Source organism: Polyodon spathula, chromosome 3 (genome assembly GCF_017654505.1).
Source record: "Polyodon spathula isolate WHYD16114869_AA chromosome 3, ASM1765450v1, whole genome shotgun sequence".
In the NCBI taxonomy this organism is placed as follows: domain Eukaryota; kingdom Metazoa; phylum Chordata; class Actinopteri; order Acipenseriformes; family Polyodontidae; genus Polyodon; species Polyodon spathula.
The window spans coordinates 73,556,350-73,575,282 of NC_054536.1; the positions used below are offsets into that span (position 1 = coordinate 73,556,350).

Consider the following 18,933-nt stretch of genomic DNA (forward strand, 5'->3'; position numbering starts at 1 on the left):
TGAAAGATTACAGGGTTTGAGGGAAGCAGAACTTGTTGAACTTGAAACCCCAGTGGTGTAGGTTTCAGATGCTGCAAGTACCAGGCAGGTCAGATAAAGCCTTATACATAACTTTATTTTTATTTTTTTATTTCGTAGCCTTGCTTGAGGAGCTTGGCCATCCTCCTCACTGGGCTGCTTGAGATTTTCTAATTTCTTTGTGCTTTTGTCACCTTCCTATTTTTTTTTTTGGTTTCAAAATACCCTCCATTTGCTATTGCAGAGGCACAGGTGCTCTTAAAGGGAACGTTGAATCCTTATTGTTTGTAACCTTACTCCCCCCACTGGACTTTGATTGACTGGGTGCATGATTCTCTATTTGATGTGTGTTAGCCCATGGATGAGACCTGACTTCTAAGTCACATTTTCGCACACTATCGTGGCGGTTTGCTAATGGTGTCATTTCTGCCCGAGTGGAAGCAGTTGCGCTCAGATTTGCTAAATAGGGCCCTATATACCTATAATAATTTGACAGAATTTTGCATTTTATAAATCTTCTGGGAACCCTTTACAAATATACTGTTTAAGAACACAGTGTCTCAGGATTGTGATCAACTGCCAGAACCCAAACAATATCAAGTAATGTATTCAGTTTAATGACCTTCTGAAGCGGTGATGAATAAACATAATAAACACTGTATTCTTATTCGCAAAAGCAGAAGATTACTTCTGACAAGTTAAACTTTGCGGACCACATAGTTCAAATTTGCATTACGTTCAGCATGTTAGTATTCTGCAAGAAAATAGGATATTTCTCAATTGGCTCATGCCCTAGGCAACAAAGGTCACCATTGACTTGGATCATCTGTTTTATTGTGCCCATCTCCAATTTTAAATAAACTAAAACAGGATTAAGTATTTATTAACAGCTTATACTGTATGCTTCAGAAGTTAACTTGAATCTGAAGCAGAGTGAGATTTTTTTGTAACCTTTGGGTGTAGGTCAGGCAGCTGGAGCTTGGGCCCCTCCCCTGTTATCTCCATATTTAAAACCTGGGTTACACCATATTCTCTGTCTTGCTGTGTCACCTCTGCAAAGGTCTCCCTCTGCGGGCAAGTGAAGCTTGCTTCCCAACTTCTAGACTTCTCTTTGATTCATCCGCCATCCAACTCTTCATCTCCCCTTGGGGGAAGTAACGATTCCTTCCCAGCCTTGGAGGCCAATTTGGTTGGTCTCACATCTGTGAGGTGGCTATCCATGAGCCAAGAGGAAAACCTGTCCACTTTATAAAGACACAAGTACTTATTTCCTATTTCAATTTAATTTTCCCTTCAGGGGAGTATCCATTGCTTCTCAGGTTTGGAGGCCTATTGGTTCAGTGTCGCCTCTCTGATGGCGGCTCTCTGTCCTCTTTCTAAAGTCTCAACCACTTATCTCCTATTTAAATTCATGCAGTTCTTACTCGTCGCTTTAGAGATTTTCTTTTATTTATTTAAATTCCAATAGTTTTGAGTGCCTCAAAATTCAGTCAAGCCATGACACAGAAAAACACTTTTAAGCAATGAAGTGTTGATGCTTCCACAGAACGGTTTTAAAGTCATTTCTTCATTCATATGAAGTGCAGTCTTTTCTCCTTGCTCCACAGACTTTTGCTGAGTTGGTATATGTGCAACAACCAAATAGATGAAACCTGACAGGTTCCTAACGTAAGCGAAAGAGAGATTGGACACTGTCTTGTTAAAATCCTTAATGAAAGAAAAAAAATTGTCTGGACAGACGTAGGGGTTTTATTCTATACAACTATGTAATTAGTGCTTCTTAGTTTTAACTGATAAAACCTGATAAAACACCCCCCATACAAAAAAAAAAAAAAAAAAAAAATGAAAATGAATTGATGGATTGCCAATAAACATAGGGAAACACTGAAAATGGTTAATCAATTCGCTTTGACTTTACTCTTTTCCCATTAAAAAACCTACTACAAAAATAATAATAAATACATTTCCCAGTGCTACAATATTAACATTTCTAGTGGCAGCTTTTCCATATAAACCACATTCTTATAACCTATAATGGTCCTGCGACTGACTGAAACACCACGCAATTACACAGGGTTCTGATGAGGACTAGTTGATGTCTGTGTCTCAGTAGTCATCTCGGCGAGTACTTAAAACAAATGTACACATATACGTTTAGTCTTGTATTATAAAAATGCAGGGAAGTACATTTTCTAACGGGGTGTAGCAGTGGTGAATAAGTATTCACAAATAATGCTTAGCATATTTTAAGTGATTGGAAGCTGAAATTACTTTTTAAAACACTTTTCTTATACCAGTAATTGGTGAGCGATTAATCAGTTTGTTTGAAAACCAGGCTTCACTGATAGGTTTCAGGCGGTGATTCCGTGCTACGAAGCTCAAGCACCAAAGGGAAAAAATTAGATCCCTCACAGTGCAAATAAATCACCTGTTCTGTCAAATTATATTGTGGGTATGCTTCACAAGCAGAATTGTTATTGCAACATTTAAAAATATAAAATCATTTTATACAAAATCTCCTAGCTTTCTTGAAAAGATGTGTTTCCTTCTTTTTTCTTTTGTATTTATAATGCTCTCATTAGTATCTAAACCTACTAGATACATCGTTCATCAGTTCTGGCAGATTATACTGTACTTGCTGAAGCGTTTTTTCCCTCCAGTGCTAAGTAAAAAAAAAAAAAAAAAAAAAGTAGCCACCTAGCTAACAATTTCATCCCGAGGGCTACAATGAAACGTACTGTCTTTAAATTCGGACTTTAATGGAAACCGCATGTGTACGTGAGTACATTAATTGTAGATAGTAATACGTAGCCAGCCGGCATTTTTGTAAATAGCAACACATGTAATGTGCAATAAAATAAACATTTTATTTGTGAGATCGGTGTCAATTTCAGGTGGAAATTCATGGTCGGCAAGGTGACACAGCTGAGAGAATTTTCCTGTCATCCCGTCCGGTGCTGTCAGTGTCAGTTTCTCAGCACACAGTACAGTTAGTCGCTCAGTAACGAGGTGCAAACGGGTGATTGATCGATCTGTTTGAGCGTTTATGAAGGTGCTTTGTTTAAAAAAAAAAAAAAAAAAAAATGTAAATCTAAATTTATGACGGTGTTTATTTTTCAGCAAAATAAAGTTTAAGCCTAGTTTTAGGGTCCTCAACTCTTGTTGTTGATTCCAAATTAGGCACCTCACCTCAGGACTAGCAAGTTTCAAAAGGTACTTGTCCTTGGAAATCAATATTCTGTGAATAAAAATCCTGTCTTCCTGAAGTCTGTCTAGGGGCCTTGATCTTGTAATTGTGTGATTTTTGTTGTTTTGTTCCTATTCCAATTTGTTTTTTTTTCATTATCAGCATTTTTAAATTGTGTTTCTTAACAGTTTGATAATGTTTGTGGTACTGTTTATGTATGTTTTCCGACTACTTATTGCTCGGGGGTAGATTCTGACAAGCTTCGGTTTCTGCCTGATAATATTGCATGTCTGAGTGCTAAACAGACTTTACAGTAGACTGACAATTAATTTACCTTTCACAGAACTCTGGGCCTTTTATCTTTTAGCTTTTGAAAAAAAAAAAATTAATTTCAAGGTGTAAAAGAATTATACTTCAATCTGTGTCACCATGGTTCCTGAATTGATTAAAAAATAATAACGTGTGATGCATTAGACAAATTCACATAATTTAGTCTGATACTGATTGACAGAATAATCACAGGCTGAGAAATAGAGTTAAGACATTAGCAAGAAATGTTCAAAAATAAATATGAGACTCAACTCAGAGCATATTTTAACAGAATACATTAACCATCTAATAGTGTAGACTAAAACTCATCATGGACTTGTGGCAGTGCCCGCCCCTGTGTGTATTTTGTGTTGTATGTTGTGTGTTAATGTAAGTGCAAGTAAAAAGTAATAATATGTGAGCACGGGGAATTGCACTTTATTAATTCATGTGCAGTTGTACCGCGACTCCAATTGAATGATTGATTAGCAATTGAGTCTCAGTACAGCTGCATAAAAGCAGCATGTTTTCACTCACTCTGGGTTGTGTGTTCGGTGAGTGGAGAATGGGATTGGAGACAGAGGTAATTGTAAAATAATAATAATAATAGTTCAAATACAAGCTCACCATGTTTTGTCTGCATAGTCCGTTTTGTTTCATCTCTTAGTTTTTGGCTACCAGTGCCGTGTCCTATGTTTTGTTTGTCTTGCAACCTTTTATTTTCTGTCTGTCTGTGCACTATTAAATGCTGAGCGAGACCATTCGTGGTGGTGCAATATGTGCATTGCTTATGGGTAGGGACGAGAACTGCCCAGAACAGGAGCCAGAGGATGAGGATCCCAGTTACCCTATGCCTGAGGGGGAGGAGCCCGAACATCCTACGCCTGAGTGGGAGGAGCCTGAGTATCCAGCACCCAGAAAGGGGGAACACAGGCATCTACAGCCCACAAAGGGGGAGTCGGTGCGTCCACAGCCCCAGAAGAGGAAGGCAGAGCGTCCACAGCCCAAGTCTCCACCAGCAGAGGAACAATGCCTGCTGGTTTCACCTCCACAGCCTGCGTGGAAGGAGGCTGAGAGTCCAAAGCCCGCAAAGGGGGAGTGCCTGCTGGTTCTGTCTCCAGTGTCGGTGGGAGAAGCCCTGCTTGCTCAAGGGCCACCATCGAAGGAGATCTGGGACTGGCTGACGGACCCTGACTGTGGCCTGGAAAGAGACCTCCCAAAGGTGATCAACCTGCTGTGGTCCAGAGATGGGGAGCGTTGGGAAACTTGGGAACAGCAACACCACCCAATGTCCCAGGAGCTGCCTCTCCCTTCACCAGAAGGACCAGGACTAGATGCTGGCAGTTCTCAGCAGCCTGTGCATAGGCTGCTGAGGGAAGCACAGGGAAGAACTGCCCGGCCGCAGTGGCCGAGAAGAGGGCCAACACCCGCACCCCAGCTTGAACTGACTCCCTGCCTCGCTTCACCCAAGGATGCCTGTCTCGCTTCGCCCATGGGTGCCTGCCTGGCTTCGCCCAAGGATGCCTGCCTGGCTTCGTCTGGGGTTGCGTGCCGCTCCGCATCGCCTCGAGTTGCCTGCCGCTCCGCATCGCCTCGAGTTGCCTGCCGCTCCGCATCGCCTGGGGTTGCCTGCTGCTCCGCATCGCCTGGGGTTGCCTGCTGCTCCGCATCGCCTGGGGTTGCCTATTGCGCTGCATCGCCTGGGGTTGCCTGTTGCGCTGCATCGCCTGGGGTTGCCTGTTGCTCCGCATCGTCTGGGGTTGTCAGCAGCTCCACATTGCCTGGGGTTGCTGGAACTGCTTCGCCAGGGGTTACAGTCAGCTCTGATTGGCCGCAGGGGTCAGTGTGGCCGGAGCCCCACCAGAGGGAGCTGTAAGCTATGAAAAAGGGGGGGGGGGGGGGGGCCAGGAGCAATTTCGCTGCAGGAGTTCTGGGGGCTGGAGTCCCCCCAGAGGGAGCTGCCAGCTATAAAGGGGGGAGAGGTCAGGAGACCACCTTCCCCCGCAGCAGTTTCGCTACTGGAGATCTTGGGGAAGGTCTGGAGACCACCAACCCCAGCAGCTTTTCCACTGCTGGACTTGCTCTGGCTGAAGGAGTCAGTCTGGGAGTTGTCAGCACTTCTGCTGACAGCCACACCATTGGCAGCATTTCCACTGCCAGTGATACAGCGGGAGGATAGATTCGCCCCACGGTCAGCACGTCTGCTGACAGCATGGCCAGTAGCAGTCTGGCTACTGGCAACATTGCCACCTATCAACCCCTTAAAGTCCCTGTTCTTGGCCCAGGACTTTGAGCGAGACTTTTGGGATTTTAAGGGGTGAGGTGGCCATTGAGGCCATGTGTGCTTTGCACAAGTGGAGGTATAAGTGGCAAAGTGCCTCGCGCCTGTGTGTATTTTGTGTTGTGTGTTAATGTTGGTGTATAGTCATTGGTATACGGGATATAATTGAGTGTTTAAAATGCATATTTGTATTTAGGCACGAGGATTGCACAGCACTTCACGTGCAAGTAAAAAATAATAATATGTGAGCACAGGGAATTGTACTTTATTAATAAAAAGTTAAGAAAAATTAATAAAAAGTTGTACCTTGACTCCAGCTGATTGATTGATTAGCAATCAAGTCTCCGTACAGCTGCATAAAAGCAGCAAGTTTTCACTCACTCGGGGTTGTGTGTTCGGTGAGTGGTAGAATGGGATTGGAGACGGAGGTAATAAAAACAGTAATAATACAAATAATAATGTAAAGTAAAATAGAAGCTCACAGTGTTTGTTTAGTGTTAGTCCGTTTTGTTTGTCTGTTTATTTTGGCTACCAGTGCCGTGTCCTGTGTTTTTGTTTGTCTTACAACCTTTTTTTTCTGTCTGTCTGTGTTCATTGAGTGGAGAACGGGATTGGAGACGGAGGTAATTGTAATAATAATAATAGTAATAGTTCAAATAGAAGCTCACCATGTTTTGTCTGTATAGTCCATTTTGTTTCATCTCTTTGTTTTGGCTACCAGTGCCATGTCCTGTGTTTTGTTTGTCTTGCAACCTTTTATTTTCTGTCTGTCTGTGCACTATTAAATGCTGAGCGAGACCATTCGCTCAGCTCCACCAAACTCCACCTCTCTGTCGTTTATTTCCTGGTTCTTATTTCTGGTCTGACGTCCCCCACTCCAGCCGTCACACGACTATTTTTTATTTTTTAGTAATTGGCAATTTTATTATTTTCTCCCAATTTGGCATATTCAATTATTTTTAGGCTCAACCCACTTCTACCACCCCTGCGCTGAGTCGGGAGTGGCGAAGACAAACACGCTGATCATGGGCTATTCTGATCCCAAGAAATGTCCAAATCCAGTACATTTTTTTTTTTAATTTGAAAAACAAAAATCCTACAAAATGGGATTGGAGTCAATGGACAGTATGGTGCAAAAGGACAGCAGTTGTTCACATTAAGGTTTAGCAAGCAAATCAAACTCTGTTCGACTGCCAAATGGACCGAGACCACTACTTTAGATGGACTCGGTGCAATTAGTTTTCCAAGCAGACGTCTAAACTGATCCAATGTGGACACAACCTTGCAATGCAATTTACAAGTTTAAAAAAGTGGTAAAAATGTAAAAAAAAAAAAAAAAAATTAAAACAACACACACATCTTACGTAAACAGTTGCAGCAACATATGGGTCCTTATGTACCCTTTAATGTAACATTATTGCCAGGTTTCATTCCACATTATGAAGCAAAATTAGTTAATTCTGTAATGCAAAACTTTTGGCCATAGCTGTATTCTAATAAATATTTATAAAAGGAAATATGAAGTGCATAAGGTTAGAGTTGTTATCATAAAAAGACTTGATTAGGTACACAACTTCACAAGTCAGAGCATAAGTTCCGAGATCTGAAACTGCAACTGGGAAACGCCAAAAGTCCAAATTACAGATCGGTACTGATAGGCCTATGTATATATGGTTTGAAGTGACTAGTGGCTTGCGACATAGGAAAGGCATCAATTTAACTGCATCGTCTAGAAAAGTACACAAAGTGTTACCCATGATGGCTATTCAGAAATAGTTTTTCTCTTTTCAGAGAATAGTCACTTTCTGATAAAGTGTTGTTGTAGTTACAAATGTAGAAATTAAATTTTAGCACGTTATTCAATACTGTACCTTGTTTTCAACAGAGGCCCAATTTATCATCCCCTGTCTTGCATTTGGGTGGTCACACAGCACAGCAGGTTTGTCCTGGTGGTATTCATTTTGCCCCAGTAGTAAATACATTGTCTGTGGCTTTATTGAAGAACCACATAGGAGTGGTCATTAGTTAGCTTAATAACGTGCCAGTTGCTTCTTGGCATAGCTGATTGGAGATTTATTGTAATTGGCTCTGTGATTAATAGACTGTGAGATAAGACCATGTGTGTTAAATGCAGTCACATGATTACTTTGGACAGAAACTAAACCACTGACGGAATGAATCACGAGAGACTGTCTATTTTTAATCTATCGTTTTTCAGGAATGTATCTTCCTTATACATTTCCCCATTCGTCATCTCAGAATCTCTTCTAGTTCTGTGTGCCCTTCATGCCTTGCATATTCAATATCTGGATGCTTTCCAACACGAAGGCACTGACTTACTGGCAGACACACGGGATCAGTGACTTTAATTAAAAACAAAACAGTGCACGTACTTACAGAGGGTCTTCATAATCCTGTAATAAGCACAGAGTACGTGAAACGTTATAGTCAAATGCAATGTGAAACTTCATTGGGAGGTTTTGAGTGTATAAGGTTTGGTGAAGAATGAATGGACTATGTGGGCATTTTAATATAAATTAAGTAGGTCAACTGTCGATTCGGCTTAAAACGTTGCCAAACAGTGAAAATAATTGTGTTTGTGTACACCAACAGTATGCAGAACAAATAAAAAAATAAATAAATATCCTACTCTGCTGTGTTGCATACTTCAGAGCTAAAAACAATATTACAGAATATCTTACCAAAGATAGACTTCTTTACCTGCTCAGAACTACTTTGCCTAATAGTATTTGCAAATAAAAATTAAGAAGGATCATATTTTTTTTATTTTATTTATATGCTATATGCCTTGCGCTGCATCAAATGTTCCCCTTGAAATAAACATTTTCATAAGATTATGTTTGAAATTAGTAAATAAAGCTTTGTTCTTGATGAAAAGCAAAACACAAATTAAAACATACCTGGGCAGTTTTGAAAATATAAAAAGAAAATATAAAACACTTATTTTAATCTTTTTGAAGTAATTTGAAATAGCTTCAAGAAGAATGTGCAGTGTAGCCAATTTGAGATGTGAGGGGTTTAAAATGCAAACAAATATGTGTGCGACTTATTCCTGATTAATCAATGTCTGAATTTTAACTGCTGCATTATTGTTCTATTCTCCAGAATTGCTGTGTGTGCAGCAGTTGTCTGCTGTCTTCAAAGCATGCATAACTCACTTGGACCCGTTACAATAAGGCAATTATTTAGCACAACACGTTGGGCTTTTAGGAGTGTATCTAGTTTTTTTTTCGGCCGCTTGTAAATTATGAGCAAACTGAGCTGACAGATAGCAGAGAACAGTTTAATATCTGATTCTGCAGTGTCAGCAGATCATAATAATTGTATTATGTGGCTGGTCAGCTGAAGGCTCTGTCACTTTAATTTGGTTGTATGTAATGTCTGCAGTATTTTATTGTCACAAAATATTTCACACAGGGAATTAAGTCTCTTTTATTCTCCGACCAACCATCCTTGCTGTATTCTTGAAAAAGATGGCAGATTTCCCATCCGCTAAGCAACCCGGGCACTGAGAAGCATGCACTGTTCAAAGCACAGTTCAACACCCCAATTGAGCCTCTGCTTTGGCAGCGCTGAGAACAACATGGAATGCTGCACTAACGTTCCTGAACCGCTGAACAGCTAAAGGTACCATGAGCAGTTGGGTGTAGATGAAAGAAACCATTTGAAGTCGGTGGTTAAAAAAAACCCCCAAAAAAACATAAAAATAAGTGGTGTTCTGTCAGGACACATCTAAAAAAAAAAAAAAAAAAAAAAAAAAAAAAAAAAAACATTTGGAAACCATAAAACATAACATTATATTCAATTATTTCAAATATATGTGACGATCAGGGGAAACTCCACCAATCATCCATCCAAACAATACTGGTGCACAAGGCAGACACTATAGTGGAGGTATAGGAGGTATATTTGTTTTTACGTCTGAACTTTACAATACTGAAATGAATGCAAATGTTAATATTGAGCCCCCAGGGGATGTATCGTCCTCTTTACAAGGATGTCCAGGGCATCACATCCATTACCATAAAAACTAATCTAGTGCTCTGCAACACAAATGCATTTTGCCTAGAGAATTGAACAAACCACTCTGTACATAATCTGTGTTCACTCGGTTTTGGTAATACACAATGCAGACCAATTTATTGAAATGCAATGCAATGCACTTGCCTAGCAGTTACTGTGTATTTATGAAGCATCATTCTGCTTATTCATTTTGGATTATTTGAGATTTGACTATCATTTAGCCTAAAGTACTTATTTTGTCCTTACACAGACATTTAAATGTACCTCAATTGAATAAACCTTTTGAGGATTTCATAGCCCCCCCTGCTGGGCATTCAAAACAGTGCATGTATGTTTTATTTGATTACTTTAGGCTGAATCCTGCTGCAGTGAAGCATTTAAATAAATATAAAAAACATTACTGCCAATGTCACTATTTGTTTTTTTAGTAATTACTGTAGGGTGAACCCTCTTCAGTGATGTTCAAGTGTAGTTCCATGGAAGTGTTTTTACATTCCCATTGTAACATAACTACGTAAAATAACCTATAGTTTGTGTGCTTGCTCAAGTGCTAATCATGGTCTGGGAATCGAGAGTTACGTTAATGTTTAGGCTTGAGAATATACCGTATAGTATACGGTTGCATTGAGTCGTTCAGAAACAGTTTAACAATGGCTATTCAAAACACGTTTTCAAGCAGACACAAGATGTCAGTAAGTACCCTTTAGGTGTATGCGAACAAAAAAGGCATCATTGTTTCATCTTCTCAAGGGCAACTAGGTAATTTGTAACACTCACATCACTGAGATCTCAGGGCAGGATTGTTATACCACCAAACTATATATTAAAAAAACAAAACAGATTTGACTATGCAGAAAGGTACTACAGTGTAGCTGCTAGGATAGTTTTTTTTTGTACTGTATCTCTTTGTAATGTGGTCATCGAAGATTCAGAAACATTTGGTCAAAGTAAAATGTGTTGGAACTAAAAAGGACACAATGTAACAGCATTGTGCTGTTTTGTGTGGCTGTCTCCTTGCTTAGAGGACTCATGGGATCAAAGATTTTCCAAAGATTTTTCATCACCAAGTGTAGCTTCAGGATGCTTACTGCTGTATTTAGCACTAAAATGCAACCACTACTGTGTGATACACAAGATACCTACTGTAGCTTTCTAGTTAAGGAAAGACCTAGAAAACTGACAAAGTGTGCCTATATAAAATGCAAGTAATAAAGAGTGGAATTTCAAAGGTACATTTTGTATCTATTTATTTTATTTTTGTGGTCATTCTGCAATTGTCAGGCTTAAGATGTTTCATGCGAAAAAATATAACAGAAATAAATTAATTAGTTTTAGCAAAGCAATTTATAAACAAATAAAAAATAGGTTTTCTTATATAAGTTCAACTGTGTAATTTCATAGCTTTGCTTGTCTTTTAAAAATAGTTTCATACTGCACCATTGTAATTTTAGATTCACGTAGGTGGTTCCAATCATATACTACTGAAATATGACGATTGCCTTCCCAGTGCTGTCTGAGAAATCCATATTGACATTATTGTCATATTGTTAAAAAGTTGAGGTTGTGACCCAAAATTACACATTTATTGCGTAAACTGCACTCAACATGATGGTCCTTGGATGTCTTAGTATCTGTGTAAAGACTTTCTAATGAACCTAAACAATCTTCATATATCGTGCTGCATTCCAATTGAGTGGATTTTAATTGAATTAGGTTGTATTATACTTTGAATGCTAAATACACAGTATGCTATTTCCAAGGATAACCTTCCCAGTTCGACACAGCTATCATCATCTAAACTTCCAATTACTGTACAGTGAAATTAAATATTATTTGATTATGCAACTTTTGCAAGGACAGCTATATTAGCACTGACTGATTCTCTATTTTAACTCAATTTAGCATCACTGCAGGGCAGATTTAACAGGCTAACCTACATACTATCATTCAAAGTTATCTACGTTTTTCTAGTTTGTTTTTATTTGATTGTAGCCGTTTACCAGCGAAAGTAATCAAATGCTGACCTTTTACCTGCAACATTAAGGCACATTTTGACAGGATGTAAGGTGGGTCTTAGCCAAGAACGGTTTACTTGGCGCCATGGCCAGGTGCTGCGATGTTTGGCCTTAGCATTGGAAGACAAGCGTAACCTGACCAATAAGTTGCCACCAGTTCCATCAAAGCATTACACACAAAAGACAATATTCCTCCATCCAGGAGAGCAACCACCAAGAAAAGGTGTTAAAATCAAGCCTCGCTCAGGACAACTGGAAGCTGCTAGAGACTAGAAGATGCTGGCAGATGTTGGTCAACGGCTTATTTTTCCACCTGAGATTGTCACCACTAACCTTCGACCAGACATTGTCCTGTGGTCTGTATCAGCACGCCTTGTTCATCTGGTAGAGTTAACAGTGCCATGGGAAGATGCTGTGGATGAGGCGAATGAGAGGAAGAAACTTTGGTATGCTCAACTAGCTGCTGAAGCAGAGCAGCGAGAATGGAGAGTCCGAGTTTACCCAGTGGAGGTGGGTTGTTGAGGATTTGTGGCACACTCTACAACCCGATTTCTCAGAGACGTCGGGCTCAGTGACCAAGAGTTGCGTCGCACAGTGAAGATCTTATTTGAAGCAGCAGAAAGGAGCAGCAACTGGCTGTGGTTGAGACGGAAAGATTCTGGATGGGGATCTCAAGCACAATAGAAAGAAAGCAATGCAGTACAGGTAAGTAAGCTGGGCTGCGCTGAGTGGGGGATGGAGGGGGGTGATGCTGGGATGCCAGAATCACTGTTGAGCCCACTTGAGGTGTCGTGGGCTAGTCAGTGAAACACCAAGTATGGAAGGTGCCCACTTGAAGACCACAGAGATGTACCCTACATAGCTCAATCCAGACGGTTGTTGGTGCTTATCCCTACCCTACTTAGCTCAATTAGTTGGTGCTTATCTTGGCGAGAGCCGAGTTCAAATCAGCATGAAGTTCAACATCTACTCTCATGTAATGGAAATCATTTATATTTAAAAATATAAACATATTTTAAAGGGAAAGTTGCTTCAAATGTACTTTTTTCCCTTTACCTTTTTGTTTGCTGTTTGCATTCTGTGGTTCTGAGTTATGTTGCTCTAATGTGGAATTGTAATTGTAATAGTTTTTTCCCTGTGTCAGAATTCTCCTCTTATACAGGTTACTCCATGAACTCTCATTAGGTGCCTTAGGTATATACACAAGAACTGAAAGGGGAATATTTTCTTAATTACAGCCTCCTCTACAAGTTTGTTATTAATGGACATACTTGCAACATTGATCCTTCTGGCTGTCTCACAGTGCTCTCTGAAGCCCATTGTATTCATGAGACAAATATGTATATGATGATGACACTCTTTGACCTTTATTTTTGGTGCATTGAACCTGAATATTTGAAACTGTATTTACTTACATTTCTGCTTGTTATTAATGTATCAGTATTTCACTATCCATGTTCATCTTCAGGATACCAGTATCATTATTAACCCCTATAAAGCAGATGTTATCGTTCTCTTCTTGAATCATGTTGTTAACACTCTATACAAGTGTTACACACTCATGCATTTCTCACTGTGCATGGTTTTATTGAGTGTTGGCTAATGTTGAACGTTTTACTCATCATTAGAAATGCCAGCTAGCTGCTGGCAATAACACTTACATCATTTCACAGAAGCCAGCTCCGTAGGGGGCTTTATTATGTTACATGAATGCTGATATCTCATACAAAATAAGATTATTGACTCAGAAATATCCACAATCAACCATCTTGCATAGATCCAGTGGGTCATACCTTGGACACAGGGGATTTCTGGAGCATGATAAGCAACCATTTTGTATCCCGTGGATGTCATCAGTAAACCAGTGAATAGATTTTTACAAAACAAGAGAAACAAGTTATGAAGTGGCACCAGAAAATTAACATAGCCTTTATAATGAAAGTACTGTATTTGTATTGGGCAAAAAAAATATAAAATAAAAAATAAAGGAAAGGATATTGTGCTATGGGGTACTTTTGATTCAAATGGGTACTTTTGATTACTTGACATTTTTTAACTTTATCAACAAAATAGAACAGAAATTGAGTTACATTTTTCATTTTATGACAGAAAAAGATATAAGCATTTATTAAATTACATTTAAGTACACTAAACTGCTACACTGATCTAATTTGTATACATATATGCTGAGCTGGAAGAATGTTCCCTCTCTATGTTAGAATTTAAGAACTTCTGCTACACCGCTTTCCTATGGTGCCAGACCTGTGGAAGTCATGTGTGTAAATTTCTCTTGGTCTGCAATGACATATAATTTACCTGTAATTAAAATACTAATGCCTTTTTTTTTAGCAGACCTCTGACGAGCATGTATGCTCACTGTAACCATGACGTATTATTTTATTTTCCCACTGTGTTTAACATCCCAAAAGGGTCCATGTCATTCTGAGTGTTGTTCATTTTGCTCTGGTAGGAAATGATGACCAAACTGATAAGTGAGACCCCAGATCATCCTATTCCCTTTCTAATCAATCACCTGCAGACTAAACAAGGCAGTCCGAGCAAGCTCCAAAGAACTCTCTCAGGATCTGCGGCTTTGTGGGCAGAGAGCGGGACAGCAGGTGTGTTGTTCTGCTTTCATCTTTCACATTATTAACTGCACTACTTGACACTTTCGCTGCAAGAATTTACTAGACTTTTGTGTTTTATGTAATATTGTAGCTCATAGACTCGGTTCCTATTTGCAGTAGTGTAAAAGCATACAAGAAAAAGTTTGACCATGTTTTTTTCCTACGACGTACATATTCTTTTTCAATATTTAATCATTTGTTTTGATGTTTTTTTATTCACATTCTCACACAAATAAGATAAGTAAATGAAGTAGTGTTCACAATTCACAGGAGCTCTGAGTAAACAAGGAAAAATCACTTCCTAGTATTGTATCCAAATAAAAAGCTCTTCCTTAGGACAGAATTCCTTCTGGTTTTCTGGTCTGTTTAGGCGTGCTGACCTGAATTGAAAGTGGGTTTGTTTTAGGGTGACCACCCCGTCCCTAATTGAATGGGACAGACCCTAAATTTAAAGATTAAGTCCCGTTTCCGAGCTAAATGACTTCGGGACAGAATTCATATATTTTTTAATTTACCCTTTGACACGTGAAGCACGTTAATATCTTCATGCCAAAGAACCATTTTCACTACTGTTTTTAAATGAAATTGTCTATGTTATAAACTTAGAAACAAATAGTTTTTACACACGTTTAACTGAACATGTTTAACACTTGTTTTGTAACAGTAATAGAAGCCCATTGAGAATGATGTCCTGTTGTTCTTTTTTACATAAAGGTAGAGATATGGACAAAAAAACTAAATCTGCATATATATATATATATATATATATATATATATATATATATATATATATATATATTATATATCGTCAGTTACATATTTTGGATATTAATACTTTACTTTTGTAAGTTGAAACTGTATGTACCTTTGTAAATCAATGACTGTCATAGCCACATTTCCATTTCAGAGAACAAAGGGACAAGGAGGGATTTCAGAAACTATGATAAGCCATGGCAGATAAATCCCAAAAAGCCCAAAAAGTCAAAGAGTGACCTTGCTGTATCAAACATATCTCCACCTTCACCGGAATCAAAGTCATGTAAGCAAGCTCTAAATAGGATTTTAATAAATGTTTTGTAATTATGATCCTTGGCCAACCAGACACTGAACATTTGGGCTCTGTTGTGGATAATGATCAGCTGTTCTGAATTCTGTTTGCTATCAACTTCAGTTTTCAATATTAAAGAAACTTAACAATTAAATTAGACAAACCATTTGGTGATACATGTATTGTGTGTGTCTTAACACACTCTAAGCAGCCCCACTAATATATATATATATATATATATATATATATATATATATATATATATATATATATATATATATATATATAAGATAGAGAGAGAGAGAGAGAGAGAGAGAGAGAGAGAGAGAGAGAGAGAGAGAGGAGAGAGAGAGAGAGAGAGAGAGAGAGAGAGAGAGAGAGAGAGAGAGAGACACACAGTGGTTTGCAGAAGTATTCACCCCCTACCAATAATGTCACATTTTGTTGAATTACAAATAATCTGTGCTCAGTTTTTCAAACAAACGTTTTTTTATTCAAAGCTGTAGTGGTTAAACTGAACACTGTTATATGAAGAGTAGGTTAAATGTCAGCAAAACTTGCAAAGAAAATGTACAAAATTAAATTTATTGGTTGCATAAGTTTGTTGGGGGTCGTCGATGGACTGCAATCTTCAAGTCTCGCAATCAATTTTTTGACTGGATTCAAGTCAGGACTTTGACTGGGCCACTCAAGTATATTAAAAATCTTCTTGTTCAACCACTCCAGTGTGGATATGGGTTTGTGCTTCGGGTCATTGTCCTGCTGAAATGTGAATTTCTTCCCCAGTTTCAGAGTCTTGGCTGATTCAAACATGTTTTCCTCAAGGATTTGCCTGTACTTCGCAGCATCCATTCTCCTTTCTATCTTGACAAGCTTCTCAGTCCCTGCTAAAGAGAAGCATCCCCATAACATGATGCTGCCACCACCATGCTTGACAGTTGGAATGATGTTGACTGGTTGATGTGCAGTGTTGGGTTTGTGCTAGACATAACGTTTGGAATTTAGACCGAAAAGTTCAATTTTTGTCCGTCTGACCACAAAACCTTTTTCCACATGTCTGCAGTATCATCTACATGCTTTTTTTTGCAAACTCCATAAGTGCTTTAAGACGAGGCTTTTTGAGTAATGGCTTCTTTCTTTGCACCCTTCCATACAGGCCAGCTTTGTGTAGGGACCGGCTTATTGTTGATGTGTGAACACTGACTCCCATCTCAGACACAGAACTTTGCAGATCTCTCAAGGTCATTGTTGGCTTCAGAGTGACATCCCAAACCAGTTTCCTGCTTGCCCGGCTACTTTGTTTGGGAGGACGACCTGATCTGGGTAGTGTCTGAGTGATATGATGCATCTTCCACTTCTTAATGATGGACTTCACTGTGCTGAGAGGGATAATCAGCACCTTTGAAATTTTCTTGTACCCTTCTCCTGCTCTCTGCCTCTCTACCACTTCATGGTTGCTTTGTTGGATCACTATGCGAGTTGCAGCTTGAAAGTCTTTATATACCTGAGGGAAATTATCTACATGTTAAACCACTTTGAGTGCACACGGGCTGAAACCATTTCACTAATTTTGTGACCTTTCAAACAAATAATTTGCACCTGAGCTGATTTAGGGCTGCAGTAGCAAAGGGGTTGAATACTCATGCAACTGAAATTCATCTGTTTTTCTCTGTAAATCTTACTCATTTATATTCTATATGCATTTTTTACTTTATCAATGTGGGGTAGTTTGTGTAGATTCTACATGTAAAGTTAACACATTTTGGTAGCAAATTTTATATTTGTAATATTCCTGTATAATAGGTTGTGAAGACATTATAATTTTTGTGTGTAATTCAAGCAGAAATAGTAAAAAAGTAATAGCATTAATGAGGTGTGGTAGAGAATATTAAAAACATGGTAAATTAGAAAACATCGAATTTACCATGCTAACAAAGTTTAAGGGAACCTACAAAAAGGGAAAGAAAACCGAACCAGTTAACTACAGACCAATAAGCCTGACTTCTGTTATTCAAGGAAATGCATGTACATTGATTAGGGAGTGATTAACATGTAGATAACAGAAAGTACTGATTAGAGGAGAAATCTCAAAATGGTGGCAAACACTTGCAGCAGCAAAGGTCATTCAAAATGATATAGACAAGATTCCGAACTCTGTAGACACGTGGCAAATGACATTTAATAGAGAAAAGTGTGAGCTACTGCACGCAGGCAATAAAAATAAATATTATATGGGAGATACTGAAGTTGAAGAAGGAATCTATGAAAAAGACCTAGGAGTTTATAATGACTCAGAAATGTCTTCATCTAGACAATGTGGGAAAGCTATAAAAAAGGCTAACAAGATGCTCGGATACATTGTGAAAAGTGTTGAATTTAAATCAAGGGAAGTAATGTTAAAACTGTACAATCCACTAGTAAGACCTCATCTTGAATATTGTGTGCAGTTCTGGTCACCTCGCTATAAAAAAGATATTGCTACTCTAAAAAGAGTGCAAAGAAGAGCTTCCAGAATTATTCCGGGCTTAAAAGGCATGTCATATGCAGACAGGCTAAAAGAATTGAATCTGTTCAGTCTTGAACAAAGAAGACTACGTGGCGACCTAATTCAAGCATTCAAAATTCTAAAAGGTATTGACAGTGTCGACCCAAGGGACTTTTTCAGCCTGAAAAAAGAAACAAGGACCAGGGGTCACAAATGGAGATTAGACAAAGGGGCATTCAGAACAGAAAATAGGAGGCACTTTTTTACATAGAGAATTGTGAGGGTCTGGAATCAACTCCCCAGTAATGTTGTTGAAGCTGACACCCTGGGATCCTTCAAGAAGCTGCTTGATGAGATTCTGGGATCAACAAGCTACTAACAACCAAATGAGCAAGATGGGCCGAATGGCCTCCTCTCGTTTGTAAACTTTCTTATGTTCTTATGTTCTTATGTTCTTAACAACCAAATGAGCAAAATGGACCAAATGGCCTCCTCTCATCTGTAAACTTGTTGTTATATTCTTACATAAACACTTAAGTACTTGCTTACAGTTACAGTATGAGAACAACAACATTCTTTTTTATAAAAAGCATCTGTCAAAGAGTGATTTCAACAACACACAAATATAAATAGCAAAACATGTTGTTTTAAATTAGACATATTTAGTTTTTGCTAAAAACACATTTAATTAAATATTCAAATAAAATTGAGACATTTGTTATATAATAATAATAATAATAATAATAATAATAATAATAATAATAATAATATATAATAATAATAATAATAATAATAATAATAATAAAAAAACAAACATTTTGGAATGATGCAATCGACCACCAAAAAATAACAATTAAACATGAGTTTACTTTACACCTAGTTAGATAAGATGTCAATGTCACATTTGAAAACAAAAAGA

General features: G+C 38.5%; 1 protein-coding gene across 1 annotated transcript in view; it reads left to right on the forward strand.

Annotated features, from left to right (window-relative positions):
* LOC121313399 (uncharacterized protein C8orf34 homolog) overlaps positions 1–18,933 on the forward strand; it is a 93,336-nt gene that overhangs the window by 10,016 nt on the left and 64,387 nt on the right. Inside the window, exons 2-3 of the mRNA XM_041245887.1 lie at positions 14,325–14,472; positions 15,389–15,520. Coding sequence (XP_041101821.1) covers positions 14,325–14,472; positions 15,389–15,520 — 280 coding nt within the window. The remainder of the gene's footprint in view (positions 1–14,324; positions 14,473–15,388; positions 15,521–18,933) is intronic.